The following is a 21201-nucleotide window of genomic DNA, read 5'->3' as shown; positions in this document are numbered from 1 at the left end:
ACCTGTGATTTTCCACTCCTCAGAGGACTTGCCCTGTTGGGGTCCAGCTGTGGGGTTGGGAGAATAGAAGGGCGTGTACTGACAGGAGCTGGGAGAGGGGAGTTTAGATGTCATCACCCCAGCTCACACCTTCCGCTCCTCTCGTGGGAGCTGGTCAGTGAGGTTAAGAACGTGAGATGTCTTTGAGAGTATTTTAATGTCTGCAGGTAACTGACTCTAGATGAGTGTTTTCATTTCCACTTGCTGCTGTAACAAATTAGTGTAACTTAGTGGCTTAAAATGAGCACACATTTGTTATCTGGGGGGTTAGAAGCCCAAAATGGGTTTCACTGGCTTAAAATCAAGGTGTCAGTACCATGTTCGTTCCAGAGGTTCTGGGGAAGGTCCATTCCCTTGCCTTTTCCAGCTTCTAGAAACTTCCTGCATTACTTCCTTGGCTTTTGGCCTCTTCCATCTTCAAAGTCACCAGCCTAGCATCTTTCTCTTTCTCCACCCCCACTTCCTCCCTCTCCCCCCCACCACTTCCCCCCTCCACCCCTCTCCCCCTCACACTCACTGTCTCTCACTGTCTGGACCTCTGCTTCCTTCGCATCTCTGTCACTCTGACCCTCCCACCTCCCTCTTATAAAAATCCTGTGATGACATCTAAAGCCCTCCAGATAATTCTGGACAATCCCCCCATCCCAAGAGCCTCAATTTAATCACCTCTGCAAAGCCCCTTTTGTCACGTAAGGTCACACTTCACAGGCTCTAGGGATTAGGACTGGACATCTTTGGGGATCATTCCTCAGCCAGGGAGGATGAACCAGAAGCTTGTGACTCCACGCTGTCCTCTCCCAGCCCCTCATCCCTCCCCCTGTGAGCAACGAAGCACACAGCACATTCCTGTCCTGCTCATGCACAAGGATGTGCCTTTGGCTGCAGGTAACAACATTTAGAGAGAGCATTCAGGTAATGAAAACCCGAGCCTTTCTTGATGGGCCCCGACCAAAAAATGGAAACAATCAGAATTGTCCCCTTGATACTGGAGTTGTGGACTTGTTTGGCTTCTTAATGGAGGCAGCGTGGACTTTGATAGTCTACAGTCTGCGTGCGCACTTGCGTGCTCAGTCGCTCAGTTGTGTCCGACTCTTTGTGACGCCCTGGACTGTAGCCCACCAGGCTTCTTCGTCCATGGGATTCTCCAGGCAAGAATACTGGAGTGGGTTGCCATTTCCTCCTCCAGGGGATCTTCGTGACCCAGGTCTCCTGCATTTCCTGCATTGGCAGGTGGATTCTTTACCACTGAGTCACCTGGGAAGCCCCCGTCTACAGTTTGATAGTTATAAAGGGTGTGTGCAGAAGCACTTAACAAAACATGTGGCACCAAGATCTGATGGCCAGGCTGGGTTTGATGAAGACTGCCCTGTAGGTGAGGAAGGCAAGGTCCAGACACCTTAAAGGGGCCATTTCCCTGGTGCTCAGATGGTAAAGGATCTGCCTGCAAAGTGGGAGACTGGGGTTTGATCCCTGGCTTGGGAAGATCCCCTGGAGAAGGGGATGATCTCCAGCATTCTTGCCTGGAGAATCCCCATGGACAGAGGAGCCTGGCCGGCTATAGTCCATGGGTCGCAAAGAGTCAGACACGACTGAGCGACTAAGCACAGCACAGCAAGGGTCACCCAGTGAGCTGGCAGCACAACGGGCGCAGACTCAAGGCTGCCTTTCCTCTCAGCTACCCTGTCTTCCACACCAGTCTTACTGGGATAGGATTGAAAACTGACAGCCTGTGGGCTAGTCTAGCTGCCGTGGTTTTGGTTTTGGCTTTGTTTTTTGGTAGTGTGGGGTTGTTGTTGTTGTTCAGTCACTAAGTCGTGTCCGACTCCGTGATCCCATGACTGCAGCGTGCCAGGCTTCCCTGCCCTGCACTGTCTCCCGCAGTTTGCTCAAACTCATGTCCGTTGAGTCGGTGATGCCATCCAATCATCTCATCCTCTGTCGCCCCCTTCTCCTTTGGCCTTCAGTGTTTCTCAGCATCAGAGTCTTTTTCCAATGAACCGGCTCTTCGCCTCAGGTGGCCAAAGTATTGAAGCTTCAGCATCACACCTTGCAGTGAATATTGAGGGTTGATTTCCTTTCGGATTGACTGGTTTGATCTCCTTGCAGTCTTTCCTTTTATAACTTGGATGCCTTCCAGCAGGGCACGCCCCCTCCAGCTCATCACCACCGTTGCCGGCAGCCCTGGTGGTTTTAGACATTTAGACAGGGCATTCATTGCATTTGCAACCCTCTCCTGTCCATCCTGACCCTTAAAACTTACCCACAGAGGGGAAAATATTTGACCTTCTCTGGATTCCCTGGGGATCCTTACTGACTCAGGGAAGAGGATGAGAGGGGAAGGAGACGGACTGAGAATTCACCACCCCAGACTCAGAGCAGCGCCACATTAGCTCTGCGCCCCTTGGGGAGAGCTGAGTTCGGCTCCTGATGAGTTTCAGGGGAGGGGATGGCCAGCTCAGGGCGCGGGGGCAGGCAGGAATGTGATTCTGGAGGCCAGATTTGGGGGGACCTGCCTTGCTGACTCACTCTGCTGTCAGGAAGATGGAGAGGAGCTGGGCTGGGAGAGTCTCCTGCTTTCTCCCTGGCTGACTCAGCACTGGAAGGAGCCTGGGGCAGGAGGTGGGGAAGGGGCTCTGCCCCTGGTGGGCTGTTTCCTCCGGAGCTTCAGCTAGTAACTTTCAGGCAGAGCTGAGTTTGAAACCAGCTAGCAGTGACAGGCTGTGTGCCCTGAGGTGAGTCCCTTTGCCTCTCTGTACCTCAGTTTTCTCATCTGTGAAGCGGAAACAATTGTACCAACCTCCTAGGTCTGTTTTGAAGACTAGGCGAGTTGGGATCCAGCACAGTGTGTGGCAGTGGCACCCACTCCAGTACTCTTGCCTGGAAAATCCCATGGACAGAGGAACCTGCTAGGCTAGAGTCTATGGGGTCGCGAAGAGTCAGACACGACTGAGCGACTTCACTTTCACAGTGTGTGGCAAAAAATTATGAGTCCCGGCTGTGTGCGACACTTTGATGGGGGAGGCGGACGTTAAGTCAGTCTGTGATCCTACAAATAGCAAGAGAAGTGCTTTGAAAAGGAAGACCAGGGGTGAAGAGAGTTTATAACTGGAGGATCTGCCCTGTTCTGGGTAGGGTAGTCAAGGAAGACTTCCTGGAAGAAGCATCTGAGGATTGGAGGATGAATGAGTGGTGTTTTTTTGAGGAAGGTGCCCCAGGCAGAAGGAACAGTGCATGAAATAGGCATGGCGGGCTCAGTGCGGCGTCTAGAGAGAGCCAGTAAGCAGGGGATAGAGGTTACCAGAAATTGCACCTCCAGCATTGCATTGCTAGAAGTTCAGAGAGGGCTTGTGGAGGGGTTAGAACTGTTACGTGAACAGTTCAGTGGCATTTAAGACGTTCTCATTGTGCAACCATCACCACCATCCACCTCCAGGACTTTCTCATCTTGCAAAACTGAAACTGTTCTCACTAAATAACTCTCCACTTCCCTTCCCCCAGCTGGCAGTCACCATTCAGCTTTCTGTTTCTGTTAAGTCTGACTGCCCCTAAGTACCTTGTATAAATAATGATGGAGAAGGGAATGGCTACCCACTCCGGTATTTTTGCCTGGAGAATCCCATGGACAGAGGAGCCTGGTGGACTACAGTCCATGAGTCACAGAGAGTCAGACACAACTGAGCATTAAACACTATCCTATTTCACTTCGCACGATGTCTTCAGGGTTCGTCCATGTAGCAGCTTGTGCCAGAATTTTCTTGCCCCTTTTAAGGCTGAATGGCATTCCGTCATAGGATAGGCCACGTTTTGCTCAGCCTATTCCTCCACTGATGGACACTTGGGTTGTTTCTAAACCTTTCGGCTGTTGTGAATCAGGCTGCTATGAATATGGGTGTGCAAATGTCTCTTTGAGACCTGACTTTCAATTCTTATTCATGTATACCCAGAAGTAGATTTGCTAGATTGTATGGTAATTCTATTTTTTTTTCCAGTTTTTGTTAAGATACAATTGACCTACAGTACCATGTAAGTTTAAGATGTACAGCATAATGCTTTGACTTACTTGTATTATGAAATGATGACGACAATAAGTTTAGAGAACATCCATCATCATCTACAGATACAAAAGTTTTTTCCTTGTGATGAGAACTCTTGGGATCTACTGCCTTAACATCTTTAATATATACCATCCAGCAGTGTTAACTATAGTCATCACTTTGTACATTACATACCTAGAACTGGTTATTGTATTTTTAATTTGGGGAGGGGGGACCTGCCATGCTCTTTTCCACAACATCTGTACCATTTTTACATCCCCAAGAGGAGTTGCACAGGTGTTCCATTTCTCCCCAGCCTCTCTAACACTTGTCAGCATGAATCTTTCTAATGAATATTCAGGGTTGATTTCCTTTAGAATTGACTGGCTTGATCTCTTTGCCGTCCAAGGGACTCTCAAGTCTTCTCCAGCACCACAATTCAAAAGCATCAATTCTTCGGCACTCAGCCTTCTTTATGGTCCAACTCTCATATCCGTATGTGACTACTGGAAAAACCATAACTTCGACTACACAGACCTGACCCGGGAATTGAACCTGCGTCTCTCGTGTCTCCTGCATTGTCAGGCAGGTTCTTTACCGTTAGTGCCACCTGGGAAGCCCCAGGTAGAGCTGTGGGGAGGGTATTTTAGCAGAATCCCTCAGAGGTTTAAGCTATTTCTCCCTCTGCAATACTGTTAGGGCTCTGCCCATATCCTTTGGACCCTTTTTTTTCTGGCTGTGCTGTATAGTATGGGATGTTAGTTTTCCAGGCTCTCGGCAGTGAAAGCGCAGAGTCCCAACCACTGGACCATCAGGCGGTTTCTGACCCTGCCATTTTGGTGGGCTTCTGTTGACTTCAGGTCACCAGTATCTTCTTCCAGAACCACCTGCAAGCATGGCAGGCCAGAAGCGCTGGGGACCTAGCACCTCCCTCCCTGGCTCTGCTCACCTGATGACTGATAGGAGTTGGTGTATAAATACCCTGGCTCCCTTGCCCCTGGGGCTACCATCCCGTGGCGGGCACCGTCTCAGCCCAGCCTTCACTGGTTGCTTCTCCTGTCCCTGGCTCCCTTCCCTGTCTTGGTGCTGGTGCTCTCCACACCTCCCCACTGTGCTGCTTGCTTAGAAATCCTTGTCTCTAGGGCGCTTCTGGAGGAACTCAGACTGTGAGACTGTCTGACTCAGCACTTTCACTTCTGGAAATCTCTCTGACCAAACATTCTCACATGTGCCCAGAGAGTCATGTGCAAGGAAGTTGACGGTTGGCGCTAATGGAAAGGTAGACACTCTCAACTGCTTGTCATTAGGGAAATGTTCCCTGTATTGCAAGTCATCCATGGCATGAACTCCTGAGGCTACAGTGAGCCAGGAATGGGGCAGTAATGGTCAAGGATAGAAAATTTAGGAGAACCTCAAATTGCCTGGATTCCAGTGCTTTCTCTACCACTGGGTGTGAAATACTGTCTTTTAAGACTCCTTTTCTGTATAATGGGCAGGATAATCTTATCTTCCTTGTAAGATCATTGTGTAGATTAACTGAGGTAACCTTTTAAGCTCAGCACTGTGCCTGGCATATAGAAATCACTCAGAATGTTTTTACTTTCTTCATTGTGTCTGTCAAGATGTTAATAAATGGCATGTCTGTGAAGTGGTAAAACTCAAGTTGCAGAAATAAGAACTTTAGGACAGACCCATTTCTATAAAACAAAACAAACTCTGTACTAAGATATATCTACAAATGTCATTAAACTGAGAAATGTCTGTAAGGGTCTGCTTCAAGCTGATCATGGCAGGAGAGAAGTGGGGTTATGGAGGGCAGGGATGAGAAAGGAGAATTTAGAACTCGTTACATATTGTTTCTTTTTCTTTTTTTGCCATGCTGCATGACTTGCTGGATCTTAGTTCCCCAGCCAGAGATTGAACCCAAGCCCTGGCAGTGAAAGCTCTGAGTCCGAACCACTAGACCACCAGGAAATTTCCTGTTTTGTTTTAAATGTGTGTATTCATGACTTGCTTCCCAGGTGGCTCAGTGGTAAAGGATCTGCCTGCCAATGCAGGAGACACGGGTTCGATCCCTGGGTTGGGAAGATCCCTTGGAGGAGGAAATGGCAACCCACTCCAGTAATCTTGCCTGGAAAATCACATGGACAGAAGAGCCTGGCGAGCTACAGTCCTTGGGGTTGCAAAGAGTCGGACGCAACTTAGTGACTAAACAACAAATTCATGACTGACTTGTGTTCAAGTACAGGTTTATTTTTAAAAATGAAAGCGTGCAGCTGGAGCCCGGGAAGTTTAGGGACCAGGCTGAAGGAGGTTGTCTTCGCTGCTTAGGTGGGGCTGGTCCAGTGGACCACGGGGTGGTGGGTTCTGACATCCGCCCCCGCCTCCCTTTCCACAGTGTCGAGAAGTGTGTGGCCTGAACGCCTCTGACCGCTGCGCCTTCGTCCGCACCAACCCCGACTGCCGCAGTGACGGGGGCTACCTGGACTACCTCGAGGGCATCTTCTGCCACTTCCCAGCCCGCCTCCTCCCTCTGGCCATCACCCTCTACGTGAGGCCCCGCGCTGGGTGGGGGGCCGGTGAGAGGGGCCCGTGGCCCCAGCAGGACTTAATGCTCTTTCCCCCTCTCTGGCCTCCCCCTCTACCCTCACCCAGGCTTTCTGGCTGCTTTATCTGTTTCTGATTCTGGGAGTCACCGCAGCGAAGTTGTGAGTTCGGCCCTGGCCTGATGTCCAGCTTGTAGACAGGAGAGGGGGTCCCGGGGTGGGGAGGTTGACCTGGGGAGGACCCACCCTGGGCTTGGGGGGGAAGGACTGGGGGCAGGAGCCACTCGCCGTGGAAATACTCACCCCTGGCCTCTCCTCTGTAGCTTCTGCCCTAACCTGTCGGCCATTTCCACCACACTCAAGCTTTCCCACAACGTGGCAGTATCCTTTTGGTCCAGTTCTGGTACCCTGGAGGGAGGGCCGGAGGGTGTGAGGGGCTGGGAGACGGGGGACGCCTCGTGGCCTGGGCAGCCTGGAGCGCCTGCACTGAGGCCCCTTGACACGTCCCCCCATGGCGTCACCTTCCTGGCGTTTGGGAACGGGGCCCCGGATATCTTCAGCGCCCTGGTGGCCTTCTCAGACCCGCGCACAGCTGGCCTGGCCTTTGGGGCCCTGTTTGGTACGAGCGAGCAGCCCCGGCTGCGGGTGAGGGGGCTGGGAGGGCAGCGGGAGGTGGGCGCGGGGCGGACCGAGCCTGGCCTCCTCTCCCGCAGGCGCGGGCGTGCTGGTCACCACCGTGGTGGCCGGTGGGATCGCCATCCTGCGTCCCTTCACGGCGGCCTCCAGGCCCTTCCTCAGAGACATCATCTTCTACATGGCAGCCGTGCTGCTGATCTTCACCGCGCTCTACTGCGGCAGGGTCACGCTGGCGTGGGCGCTGGGTGAGCCACTGCGGGACCAGGGCGGGATCCCCCCAGGGCTGACGGCTGGGAGGCACAGGGCCAGGGAGGCGGGGGCGTTGGGGGGGGGAGTGGAGATGGGAGCGGGTGGTCTGCAGGGCACAGAGTCCCCTTTGGTTCCGAGTGATGGAAGCACTGCTTGGGACCCTGGTGGCCTGGGCATGAAAGGGAACTTGTGGTTCCGATCACCGAAGAGGGCAGGGGGAAGTCGGGGTGACGTTCTGGGTTTTCACAATTTCCAGTTTTCATGAGCGGTACAGCTGAAATGCTGACTGTGACCCACAGGGTCACTCCATCCAGATGGTTCCAATGACATGATGGAGGGGCGACTTACAGAGGATTGAGAAAAACCAGGGAGGGTGACTGTGGTGCAGAGACGCTAGGGGTCAGCAGCAGTGGGAGCTCCTGAAGTAGGCAGAGAATGGGGTGGCTGGAGCCTGCTGAGGGCTCCAGGCCCAGACCCGGGGTCACCCAGCCTGAGCGAGAGTTGCGGAAGGTCACGGGTCCTGCCAGAGACAGGGCCCCACAGCAGGAAGGGGGTGCCCCAGACCCTCCCCTGCTGCCTTCTGATTCATTCTTGGGGCTCCATGCGCAGGCCCAGGGCAGCCAGAGACTGGGGGATACAGTCCGCAGGGGCTCAGCCTCCCAGGGCACAGAGCAGCACACTAGCCCTTCGCACCTGAACTGTGTTCCGGAGGCCACTGTTAGTGCCAGGCGTTACACCCACTGTTGATGGATGGATGGGTTGGGTGGGGGGAAGGCAGGGGTGGCGTTGGTAGGGAGAAAATATGGGCCAGGGAGAGGAGGGGGTGGCGCTCCAGGAAATGGCCCTTTGCGGGCTGGGCTGGGCTGGGCTGGGCTGGGCTAGGCTGGGCTAGCACAGCCACTGCCACCAGGTGCCAGCGACAGAACTGGGCGCCCTTGTTCTCTGGGCCCTGCGGCCAGGACACCACTTGGTGACTGCGTGCCCTTGTCCGCAGGTTACCTGGGCTTCTATGCGTTCTACGTGGTCACCGTGGTTCTCTGCACCTGGATCTACCAAAGGCAGCGGAGGAGATCCTTGGTCTGCTCCATGCCGGCCACCCCAGGTAAGGTCTGAGTGGAGGCCCCCTGGGTTTGGAGCCCTCTGTGCCCAGAAACTGCTGCCTCTGCTTCCTGAGGCCTGTGCCAGTGCCCATCTCCTCTTCCTACTGTTTCTACTTGTTCTACCAAGGTCCCCCCTCCGTGCCTTCGCTTGTGCTGCTAAAGCCTCATCATCACCTCCTTGTCCAAGTTCATTAGTTCTTCATGCTCCTGCCTGTTGCTGGGGCAGATCTTCTAAGAGCTGTCACCTCCTGCATCCCAGAATGCGCCCCCTGCCAGGTGCTTCCACATGCACAAATACACACACACACATCCAGAACTATGCAACACACACATTCACAAATGCATAAACAGTATGAACATACATAACACACAACACATACAAATACACATTCACAAATACATACACACATACAACCCACAGGCTTCCCAGGTGGCGCAGTGGTGAAGAATCCACCTGCCAATGCAGGAGACCCCAGAGATGTGGGTTTGATCCCTGGGTCAGGAAGATCCCCTGGAGAAGGAAATGGCTACCCACTGCAGCATTCTTGCCTGGGAAATCCCATGGACAGACGAACGAGCCTGGTGGGCTACAGTCCATGGGGTTGCAAAGAATTGGACACAAATGAGCGCATGCACACACACACACACACACACCCCACACACATATATAGATACATGTCTCGAGCTGAATGGGGCTTCTGCCTTAGGAAAAGACATGGTTCCCCCATTTACCCCAGTCCCCAGTGCTCTCTGTCGTCAGCCCTGACATGTACAGATCTGATTATGTTGGGAAACCAGAATTCTTCCCTCAAGCCTCTTTCGCGTGGTCCCACGACGTGCTTGGCCCTCTTCGGCATGTGAGCCTGAGAACCTTGCCCGTGATCTGTTGCCATTTGTGCTGGGCCTCAGCTTTCTTCTCCAAACTCATTCACACCCCAGACTCCACTCCCCAGCTGTGCAGGGCCACCCCCACCTCCCTGAACAGGTCACGCTCCCTCTGGCTATCTCCAGGCTTTGTGTGTGCTGTCCCTTTTCCATGGTGTGTCCTTCTGAAAAGACTTAAGGACTCAGCCTGGAGGGAGCTCTGCAGAGACCCCCAGGTGTCTCTTCTGGGCTTGCACAAGCTTTCAGACTCACCCCAGTACGGCCTTTATCTCTCCATTCTGTTATTAATTTGCTTATGTTTCTGTCCATTGGACTGTGAGCTTCCAGAGGGCCGGACTGTATCATCTCCTGAGGTGGTGGCACACGTGTTGGTGACTCCTCCTACAGGAAGTCTACCATGATTTTTCTCTCTTCTCTTTATCCACTGGGCCTTCAGAGTTTAGCACATAGTACCCTGTGCTCTCTTTTAAACCCATCCTAGCCCACTGGGCGGGAGAAGGCAATGGCACCCCACTCCAGTACTGTTGCCTGGAAAATCCCATGGATGGAGGAGCCTGGTGGAGTGCAGTCCGTGGAGTCGCTAAGAGTTGGACACGACTGAGCGACTTCACTTTCACTTTCCACTTTCATGCATTGGAGAAGGAAATGGCAACCCACTCCAGTGTTCTTGCCTGGAGAATCCCAGGGACGGAGAAGCCTGATAGGCTGCAGTCCATGGGGTCGCAGAGAGTCAGACACGACTGAAGTGACTTGGCAGCAGCAGCAGCCCACTGGGCTGGAACAGAAGGGGAAAATGAGGCCTGGAGAGTCACACAGAGGCAGAATCAGGGCTAGCGCTCTTCACTTGAGAATAGCCATTTTCCTTTTGGGAACCCTTTCTCTTAAGGGCTCGGTCCTCTAATCCCGAGGACTCCTGAGAAAAGTTTCAGACTGGAGAAGAAAAATATGTCGGGTTCCAAGTTCTGAAAGGTGCAACGTGGGAGTCAGTAAATGTTTGAGTTTTGTCTTCAGATGGCCATATTAAATTTGACCTTACTGCTGCATCACTATATTTGAAAATGTTTTGTGAGTTAGACTTCCTGAGTCTGTAAGAATTCCTGAGCATACAGGGTGATTGCTGAGAAGTCCACGATACAGAGAGGGCCTGGACACTTGCACCCTGAATACTGAGCGGTCCCAGAGGTGCCCTACCCTAGAATAATGGTGGGAGGGGCTGGGCGCCCCACCTGGCTCGTGGGAAACGCCTCTCTCTCCTACAGAGATACTGTCAGATTCCGAAGAGGAACGGATGTCTTCTAACACCAATAGCTATGACTATGGTGAGTCCAGGGGCTCTGTGTCCAGCTGGGGTGGGGGTGCCAGCTGGACTGGGCTGGAGAGGTGGGCAATGGAACCATCCAGCAACCCCCCCACCCCACCCCACCCCCCTCTCAGGAAGGAGGCAATGAACACCTTTCACAGCAGGCTGAGCTGGGTTTGCCTTCCCCGCCCCCCACCAGACTCTGGGCTTTTTCCTTCTTCTCAGGGGTTGAGGGCACTGGTGGGAGGGAAGGGAGAGGGTTTCCCAGAGGCTGAGCCAGCCACAGACACCTGCCTCTCCCCGCTTGCACCCCCAGGTGAGGAGTACCGGCCGCTGCTCCTGTACCCGGAGACCACGGCCCAGATCCTGGTGCAGGCCCTCAACCCCCTGGATTACAGGAAGTGGCGGACCAAGCCCATGTACTGGAGGGTCCTCAAGGTGTTCAAGGTCAGGGGGGGACCCTGGGGCCAGGCTCCTGACTTGGTGACAGCACAGGACAGTGGCCCCTCTGCCTTCTCCAGAGCAGTGAAGTCAGGGGCGGAGTGGGGGACTCTGCTGAGGACTTGATGGGGAAATACATGAGACTGGGGCTCCGTGGGGAATGTGAGTCATGGAGCATGGCTCAGACTTCTCCCCGCAAAGAAGGAAGGGGAGCATCTTCCCAAGGACAGAGAGGAGGTTGGGGACTCCCTGCTGAGAGCCAGGAACTGGGGCAGGCGAGAGTGTGGGTCACAGTGAGTCTAAATGAGATTAAAATAGCACTTTTCTGACCCCTCACTGCTTCCCTGGGCTACCTGTCTCCTGAGGTCTGGATGTGAGCAGGCTGGTTTCCATGAGGCAGGACTGCAGTGCTTTCCACCACCCAGACCCAAAAAGCCAGAGGCCTCACCTCCTAGCCCTCCACCATGGATACCTTTCAGGCCTCCTCAGACCCAGGGGGCAGATAATGAACAACTAATACTTATACCCCAGGACAGCTCTGGCTATATCATGATCTCAGGCAAGTCCCTTCATTGCTCTGAGCTTCAGCTTCCTCCACTGTGAAATGGGGTAATGATAGCGCCTTTCTTCTGGAATCCTTGTGTCAGTAAGTTAGTGCTGCAGCAGTGCTGTGTAAAAAACAGCCCCCAACATCTCACTGACATATGATGACAATATTTATTCTCATCCAGTCATCTGAGATGACTCTGGTTGGTGCTTCAGGTCTGCCCCATATCTCCTTCTGGAGCCAGTGGGAGTATGCTGTTTTCTTGGCAGAAGAGACCAAGGCAGACTCCCCAGGCACAATTTATGCCTCGTTCACATCACATTCACCAACCGCCCATTGGCCAAAGCAAGCGGCATGGCCAAGTTCGACATCAGTGGGACAGGGACATATATTCGGCAGACTCTAGTCATTTGACAAAAGTGTGGGGGTGATCAGTTCTGTTACGGGTGGAGGGGGATTGAAGAGTTGGGAACCAAATCCAGCCTATCGCAGTGGTTGTGACAATTTGATGAACACCCTATGTGAAGGACTGACTCTGGTGCTTAGCATGTGGTAAGCACTCCATACGTGTTGTTGTTAGTTTAGTTGCTGGCTAAAAACACAAGGTGTCGAGTCCGTCAGAGCTGGCCCTGTAGCCCGGTTTCACAGCCTGTGTGGCTTTGGAGAAGTTTCTTAGCCTCTCTGAGCCTCAGTTTCTTTATCCAAAAGGTAGGAAAACTAAGAGTTCCTCTTCAGAGTGTTGGCAGTGGCCAGCACTGGGTTGTTGGCGGTGTGTTCAGCAGCAGTCGGAAGCGCCTGGGGGCCTGCTCCAGGTGGGCGCTTCAGTGGTAGCACCTTGTTCTTTTGTTAATTGATTGATTCATTGTTGCACCGGGTCTTCATTGCTGTGGGCGCCTTTCTCTAGTTTCCTGAGCGGGGGCTACTCCCTAGTCACGGTGTGCGGGCTGCTCATGCAGTGGCTTCTCTTGTTGCGGAGCGTGGACTTCAGGGCGCACGGGCTTAGTTGCCCCGTGGCCTGTGGGATCTTCTCGGACCCAGGATCGAACCCGTGTCCCCTGCATTGGCAGGCGGATTCTTAGCCACCAGGGAAGTCCAGCCTGGTTCTTGAATGACTGAGCTCAGGGCGGAGGCCAAGCCCAGGCCTCCCTGCCTTCACCCTCCTGCCTTCCTGCACTTGACAGCTGCCCGTGGAGTTCCTGCTGCTCCTCACCGTCCCCGTCATGGACCCCGACAAGGAGGACAGGAACTGGAAGCGGCCCCTCAACTGCCTGCACCTGGTCATCAGCCCCCTGTTCCTGACCCTGACCCTGCAGTCGGGGGCCTGTGAGTATCCCTGCCCCCGGGCGGGCCCAACCCCCCTCCTCCCCACATTCCCGAAGTTTTCTTCTCAGCCACCCCAGGGGACCCTGGACCAGCGGGGCAGTCCTGGACATACAGTAGACGCTTAATATGTGCTTGTGCCACGAGCCTCCGGTGGTCCACCGGTCACACTGGCTCCAGAGAGGAGCGACACGCTGGTGGCCCTTGGACCAAATCCAGCCCTCTGGCACATTTGCTTGCGTTACCAAATTTACAGAGTTGATGTCAAAATCCAGAGCTGGATTTCTCAAGATAATCTGAGCCACATTCCTAACAGCAAAACTGGCAGAAGCTGAGAAGAAGCAGGTCCCCACCGCCCCCAGTGCTGGTGCCCACTGACTAGCTCCTCACAAACCCCTCCACTGCCTACTGAGTGACCTGGGTGGTCCCCGCTGGCCTTGAGCCTTCCCCCGTCTGCCCCAGGCTTTCCTTTTCTGACCTGTTTTGGCTAGAGCACTGCCCAGTCTTGTCAGGTATCTTCTCACTCCTTCTGCTCAGGTTCTTCCTGTTGTCTGACTTGAGTATCTCATGCTGCCCAGTCCTCTCTCTCTCATCTGGGCTCCTGCCCCTCAACCCAGGGGCATCTCCTGGAGGTGGCGGTATGGTTTTGGTAGCAAATACAGGGCTGAGTGTGGCTTTTTTTTTGTTTTTTTTTTGCTAATGAGCGTCAGGATGAAAAGGCTGCCAAATTCTGTTTCTCTTCCAATTTATGGGAAGACGTGGTCGCTGAGAAAGGAGTCAGTGTGAACCCAGAGATGGGAAGGGCTCCCCCTAGTGGTGCCAGCGGGCTGGTTCATGACAGCCCTGCCTCTCCAGTCCCCCGGGGACTTGGTTCATCATTCTTGTGGCTTCTTAAGAGAAGGGTTCCCAAGCATTCAACATTCAAGAACATCTTGATTTTTCTCCCATTCTAAACTGTTGTATTTGATATTTTTCTTTAATCAGTTCTTTTTTTTTTTTTTTTTTTAACTTCAGTGTACTGGAAAGGAATCTGTTTCACCGGCATCAATGGGAAACCAGCCTTGTTTCCAGTACACTTAAGATAGTTAAATCTGTTACTGTGAGAGTGCTGAAGATGGAATCCATTTACGGAGATGTGATTCTATGATATTTAGTGCCTTGTCCACCTGCCCCAACACCGTCTAGTGGTAGCAGGTCCATGCTGGGGAAAGACTGGTTCGGGCTAACGCGTTTGTGACCCCTTCCAGGTTGATCCCTGCATAGAGAGAACCCCCAGACTTGGCACCCTGCCCAAGGTCTGGGGGTTCTCTCCATCCAGGGGTCAGCCCAGCAGGGGGTCACCTGCCCAAGGAGGTGACATGTCTGCCAGTCACACCTCCTAATCTCACTGCCAACTTCCATCTTCCTTCTCAAGGCCACCCTCAGAGCCCTCTTTCTTCTTTTTTTCCACACCACCCAGCATGCAGGATCTTAGTTCTCCAATCAGGGATCAAACCCATGCCCCCAGCAGTGGAAGCAGTCTCACCACTGGATCACCGGGGAAGTCCCCACAGCCATCTTTCTAAAGTGCCACTCGTCACATGTTGTGATCACTCCCCCACTCTAAGACCTCCAGGGCTCCCCAGTGCCTCTTGGAAAAAGGCCACGTCCCCCAGCCGTCATTCGAGATCTCCGAGATCCTGAGCCAGCCACCTTCCCCGGCCCTTTATCTGCTTTTGGTGACACAAATCTGCTCAACTCCTTCCCTTCCATCGCTTCCCTCTGCCCGTGGAACCCTTGTGCCATCCTCTGTTTACAACTCAGCTCACATCCTCAGCCACCAACCCGTGCCCCTGTCTCCTCCTGAAATTCCTCCGGCACAGGACTGAGAAATACAGAGAAAGGACCTCTCACCCAGGTGTCAAGTTCCAAAGCCAGCTCTGCAAGTGAAAGTCACATCCGTCAAAATTGCCCCCCAAAAATCTCCTGCCGTGTATTATGTGCACGATTTTATATATTCAGCCCCTTATGTTATCCTTAGTGCACTGATGTTTATGAGCCCATGAGCTGGACTAAAGAAAGAAGAAAAAGTCTTGTTACATGTGTCTGGCCAATTGAATCATCCATTGCCTTTAAGACTGGTGATGTAAGGATGGTATATGGGAATTTCTAGAATGTTCTGCCTGCCTGCAGGGTTTCCTCCCTTAGGTGTTTTAACATGAAACCTCTAAAACCTTTGTAACTTTGTAGTGGGTTGGTTCATAGAGTAGACTTCTCAAGAGAGCCAGAATTAGTAAGGTTGAGTTCGACTGTACAGGTCATCTCATGGAGCCATGCCTATCCATTGGTAATGCCTGGCTGGAGGGTGCTCCCTTTAAGCTCGGGTGGACCGAAGCAGCATGGTTGATCAGTGATGTCTGCCTTGGGCATGAGAAAGGATAGAAGGAGTGAGTGGTCTTAGCCATTCCTATCTTAGCTTCAGGCTGGAGAGTCTGTTTTTCATGTCTGTCTTCCCAGTGTGAGTAGCTCAAGGGCAGGGGGCTATGTCTTCAATTTATCTGTCTCTCTGAAGTTCCTAGGACAGGGCTGGGCACACAGGTGGTCTCTACCTTATATCCAAACAGTTGTTTGAGTTTTATCTGTGGGTTTTATCCCCTCCACACCCTCTCCATCATGCCAAGGGGCTTCCAGGAGGAGCTGCCAAGTTGAAGCCGTGGAGAGGACCAGCTCCCTTTCTCATCCCTCTGCAGATGGCGTCTATGAGATAGGTGGCCTCTTTCCCGTCTGGGCCGTGGTGGTGATTGCGGGCACGGCCTTGGCTGCAGTGACCTTTTTTGCCACGTCCAACAGCGAGCCCCCCAGGTTTCACTGGGTAAGAAACCTCGGCTCTCCAAACTGGGAGGGGGGATGCTGAGGTCTCCTAGGCAGATATCCTGGGACTGTTAGGCCACTAATCACTTTCCATGATAACAGGTCTTTAAGGCCACTTTTAAGAGATTTTGTGCCTGTTCAAGTTCCTCTTTTTTTTTTTTTTTGGTAACAACTTCATTTTATTGAATTGCAATTCATACACACATACAAGTCACCCACCTGAGGTGTACAATAACTGTATTTATTATATTTATAGGACTTCCCCGATGGCTCAGATGGTAGAGAGTCTGCCTGCAATGCAGGAGACCTGGGTTCACTCTCTGGATCGGGAAGATCTCCCGGAGAAGGAAGTGGCAACTCCATTATATTCATGGAGTTGTACAACCATCACAGTTTGGGATTCACCACCACAAAAAGAAGCCCTGAACCTGTTGACAGTCACTCTCCGTCCTCCCCCATCACCCTCTGGCCAGCACAGCTGCTTTCAGTCCCTCCAGATTTTTCTGTTCTGTATATTTCACATACATGGAATCACACAATACGTACTTTTTGTGGCCTGCCCTCCTTCATTTAACAATGTTTTCAAGTGTGTCCGTGTTGTAGCCTGTGTCAGGACTTCATTCCTTTTCATGGCGGACGACTATTCCATTGTGCAGGCATAGCATATGTTGTTTATCCATTCATCCATGAATGAATCCTGGGAGGGAGTTTCCCCCACTTCTTAGCTATTATGAATAATGCTGCCATGGTTTAGAATTGGTTTAGGATTTTTTGTGTAGAAATGATTCATTTCTCTTAGGTGTCATCCTAGGAGTGAAACTAGTAGGTCAAATGTAAACTGTTTGTTCACTTTTTGGAAGATCTACCAGACTTTTCCACCACTGTAACTGGAAAGCACCTGAGTTTGTAATGATCACATCCCAATGGTGGAATTGTTTTGTCTTTGGGGGTGTTTCCCCTACCACCATGCTCTCCATTCTGCAGGATGCTAAATAATTTTTTAGGCAGTTTGTCCAGAGAATTTTTTCCTAAAGTTTAAACTAATTATTGCTTTTAAAAATTCTAGTCTTTATTTTTAGAAACTCTGAATTTGAACCCAAAGGAATTTGAATTTTCAGCAAATTGATTATTTAGAGAAGTGTTGCTGTTTTTTAGTCACTCAGTCATGTCCAACTCTTAGCAACCCATGGACAGGAGTAGCCCACCAGGCTCCTCCTGTCCATGGGTTTCTCCAGGCAAGAATACTGGAGTGGGTTGCTATTTCCTCCTCCAGGGTATCTTCTCATCCCAGGGATTGAATCTGTGTCTCCTGGGTTAGCAGGCAGATTCTTTACCACTGAGCCACCAGGGAAGCCAGAGAAACGTTAGCCAGTGTTTCTTACTAGTCTTTGAAGTACTCACACATGCTCCAAGGTGGATGCACCTTGAACCCATGATGCTGAGTGAAACAGGCCAGTCACAAAGGCCCACATACTGTATGAAGCCGTTTTTATGATGTGTCTAGAATAAACCATCCAGAGAGACAGAAAGCAGAGTGGTTTCCAGGGGCTGGGAGGAAGGTTGGGTGGGCTGGGGAGCACAGTATGGAGTTCCTTTTTGTGGTGACGGGGTGGCATTTGGTCCATTGACTAGAAGCCTGATGAGAGCTGTAATGTGCCCCTTTTTGACAAAATGGTAATGCTGAGCTAGCATTTTATTGAGTGCTTACTGTATGCCAGGCTCTAACTGCTTTGCGTCAACTAACTCATGCTCATGACTCCCTCACAAGGTAGGTACTGTGATCGTCCCATTTTATAGCTGAGGCGCTGAGGCTGTGTCCCGTTTCCTCCCCCAGCTCTTTGCTTTCCTGGGCTTCCTGACCAGCGCCCTGTGGATCAACGCGGCTGCCACAGAGGTGGTGAACATCCTGCGGTCCCTGGGCGTGGTATTCCGGCTGAGCAACACCGTCCTGGGGCTCACGCTGCTGGCCTGGGGGAACAGCATTGGAGGTGACACGGGGCCGGGTGGGCTTCTGGAAGGAGCACGGCTACCTCACTGCTCGTTGCTCCCCCAGCCAGAATGACATATGGGCAGGGCTTCCAGGACATGCACCCTCAGCAGCGCTCAATGCCTACTGTCTTTGGAGTGACCATCCCTGGGCTTCAGGTGGGATGGTCTGGACTGTACCTGAGACTGTAGAAGCTCCAGTCTCTTCTCTTCTCGCTGATGCACAGATACTTGATGGCTCCCCAGAGTTCAGGAGGGACATGGAGCTCATTGCAGTCAACCAGCAGAATATATCCATAGGTGTGGCATGGGTAGGCATTCATGCATACATATTGAGTTAGCCAAAGAATTCATTTGGAGTTTTCCATTTGACAGTAAGAAAAAGCAGAATGAACTTTTTGGCCAATCCAATACATAGTTAGAGCTGCCAAGTACGGTTAGTCAGGTTGTACAAGGCCCAAGGGCATGCTGACAAGGAGTCAAAGGCCCCAAAACTAGCTCTCCTTCCACTCACCTTTTTGGGCCCCTTTTCCTAATTTGCACAGAGGTACTGTATATGCTGGGGCTTCCCAGGTGGTACTAGTGGTAAAGAACACATCTGCTAATGCAGGAGACACAAGAGGTACAGGTTTGACTCCTGAGTCGGGAAGATGCCCTGGAGGAGGAAATGGCAATGCACTCCAGTATTCTTGCCTGGAGAATTCCACGGACAGAGGAGCCTGGCAAGCCACATACAGTCCACGGGGTTGCAGAGTCGGACACGACTGAAGTGACGTATCCTACGCGCACTGTGCCAGCAGGGTCAGGACCTGGGTGAAAGACTGGCGCTGGCTTGTCACACCCACGAGGTTGCCCCTGGTGGGAAAGAAGCAGGTGAAAAGAATTAAGGAGGGAATTGTGTCTCACGGGGCAATGTGGCTGCCCACAGCACCCAGACAAGCCAGTGTCAGAGTCAGGCAGATGTCCGTCAGTGTTTGTTGACTGAATGACTGTGGGTAAGAATGAAGGAACTGGTGACCAACAAGGGCCAGGGAAGTCTCGCACTGCTCAGGGCCTTCTCTTGTTTCCACACAGATGTCTTCTCAGATTTCACGCTGGCCCGTCAGGGCTACCCGAGGATGGCGTTCTCGGCCTGCTTCGGTGGCATCATCTTCAGTATCCTTTCTGTGGTGGCCCTTCCCTCAGTGCTGGGAGCCACGGGTGGGCTCTATTCCTCCCCCTCTGGACGGGCTTTCACGGGAACGCCTGGGGCAGGTGCCTCGGCTGCTTGGGCCTCAGCTTTTTCATCTATAAAATGGGGGTGTTGAGAGGACTGACCTCATAGGTTGTTGTAAAGATCGAATGAAGTGACAGAAGTGCTTGGTAAACAGCAGTGACGGCAGCTGTTCATCTTGTTAGGGCAGAAGTCTTATCAGTAGGTACCCACACACTAAGCTTGTGGAAGACCTCTCTCCCTCTCATAGATGTCATGGCTTGTAGATGTCAGGGTTGGCACATTTTTTCTTTTTTCCCCTAATTATTTACTTGTTTTTGACTGTGCTGGGTCTTTGCTGCTGCACAGGCTTTCTCTAGTTGCAGCGCGTGAGAGCTACTCTAGCTGTGGTACACAGGCTTCTTACTGCAGTGGCTTCTCGTGTTGCAGAGCATGGCCCCTAGGGTGCATGGGCTTCGGTAGTTGCAGCATGCAGGCTTGGTAGCTGTGGCACGCTGGCTTAGTTGCCCTGCAGCGTGTGGAATCTTCCTGGACCAGAGATCGAACCCACGTCCTCTGCATTAGCAAGCAGACTCTAAACTATTGAACCGCCAGGGAATTCTGGCAAACTTTTTCTTAAAGGGTCAGAGAGTACATATTTTAGATTTTGTGGGCCATAGCACTCTTTTGCCACTCCTCAACTCTTCTACTGAAGTGTGAAAACAGTCATGGGCAATACATGAACGAATGGGCCTGACTGTCCCAATAAAACTTTATTAATAAAAGCAGACAGTGGGCCGGATTGTCCTGTAGTCTTTCATTTGCCTGGTCTGTATAGAAAAGAGAAGGTCAGGCAGCCTAGGGCTGTGAAAAAGGCAAGGCTTGGAATCCAAGCAGTCTTGGGTCCCAGTTCCAGCACTGCCACGTGCCAGCTATGTGACCCGTGTGCAGATGCCTCCTGCCATTTGTCACGGCCTGCTGCCTGCCGTGACCTGCTCCTGGCTGTAGGGCTGTGGCCTGTCCTGACCTCTCAGGTTGGGGTGGGAAGGATTGAGCCTTGGCTGGAGCAGTGTCCCCCGTGCCATGCTCCATCACCAGTCCTCCCAGTCACTTCACATGAACTCTCTTTCTCCATCTCACCAGGCCCCAGGTGTTTGTCCCTTCCTGCGATCCTTACAGATTGAGGCAGAATGTACAGTGGACACTCTTAGGCGCTAAGGATAGGGTTTCCTCAGAGAGGGCTTTTGAGGGAACGGAGTGGGTTGCAGCCAGAGATCAGAAAGATCAGTGGGCTGTGTTCAGTCAGGGTTATGGGGTGTTATATTCCAACAGACTTCCTGAACTGGACTGCAGATATGCTGGTGGGAGTGGGGCTGGGCTGCCTGCTCCAGATCTCCAGGAGCCACGTGGAGGTGAAGGTAAGTACCAGATGATTCAACAAGGAGCTGCTTCATAAGGGTCTCTTCTCTTCCCCTCCCCGCTCTGGACCAGAGACCATTCACATCTCAGTAGGTTACACTTATTGGGGAGAGGACTTGTCTAAATGTGTGATGTCTGATTTGTATCATATCTTTAAAATATTTTGTATATAGGGTTAAAAGTCTTCCTTGCAAGGTCATGGAGTAATTATTAATAAGATGTAGCTTTGAGGGAAGGGGGCAGGAAGGCTCTGGACTCCTGTCTTGGTCTCATCACTGAAGTGTCTTGTTATAGGACTTTCACTGAAGTAGAACTCTGAGGGTCTCTAAGTCTCAGCTTCTTCACCTGTGAAATGGGTTGATCCCACCTCCCAACTTCCTGGATAAGCACACACGAGATAAGGGCCAGGCTGAACACCTTATCCCAACCCTGTTGGGAGAGGACAGGCCAGGATGAGAGTGTTGACAACAGCCCCAGAAGGGAGGAACCTCCATAGATTTGAAATGCACTGAGCAGAAGAGGCTCTGTGGATTCAAGGGGCTCTGCAAATTCTCTGGGGGCACATGAGACCTCTTGACCCCGGCATTCCAGGGGGTGGTGGGCTGGAAATCTGCACTTGTAAATACACTACCTGGAGACATATGAAGGTTAGGACCC

The 21201-nt window shown here is 52.2% G+C and overlaps 1 protein-coding gene across 12 annotated transcripts in view; it reads left to right on the top strand.

The window, feature by feature from the left end:
* SLC8B1 (solute carrier family 8 member B1) overlaps positions 1–21201 on the top strand; it is a 47957-nt gene that overhangs the window by 23342 nt on the left and 3414 nt on the right. For 2 of the 12 annotated variants that reach the window (XM_086348104.1, XM_086348105.1), the window contains exons 4-16: positions 6472–6624; positions 6729–6781; positions 6943–7001; positions 7134–7238; positions 7333–7500; positions 8499–8606; positions 10749–10808; positions 11106–11236; positions 12959–13100; positions 15758–15948; positions 17782–17935; positions 19008–19088; positions 20479–20543. In XM_086348104.1, the coding sequence (XP_086204230.1) occupies positions 6472–6624; positions 6729–6781; positions 6943–7001; positions 7134–7238; positions 7333–7500; positions 8499–8606; positions 10749–10808; positions 11106–11236; positions 12959–13100; positions 15758–15948; positions 17782–17935; positions 19008–19088; positions 20479–20543 (1470 nt within the window). Of the gene's footprint in view, positions 1–6471; positions 6625–6728; positions 6782–6942; positions 7002–7133; positions 7239–7332; positions 7501–8498; positions 8607–10748; positions 10809–11105; positions 11237–12958; positions 13101–14556; positions 14917–15757; positions 15949–16203; positions 17936–19007; positions 19089–20478; positions 20544–21201 lie in introns of those variants that run through there. The other 10 variants (XR_015144605.1, XM_086348106.1, XR_015144606.1 and 7 more) reach the window with 10 other exon arrangements.

This window comes from Bos grunniens, chromosome 17 (genome assembly GCF_055505025.1).
Source record: "Bos grunniens cultivar Pamir isolate PY7600 chromosome 17, Bosgru_T2T1.0, whole genome shotgun sequence".
In the NCBI taxonomy this organism is placed as follows: Eukaryota; Metazoa; Chordata; class Mammalia; order Artiodactyla; family Bovidae; genus Bos; species Bos grunniens.
Note: the sequence above shows the minus strand (reverse complement) of the source record. Positions and strands in the feature narration are given on the sequence as shown.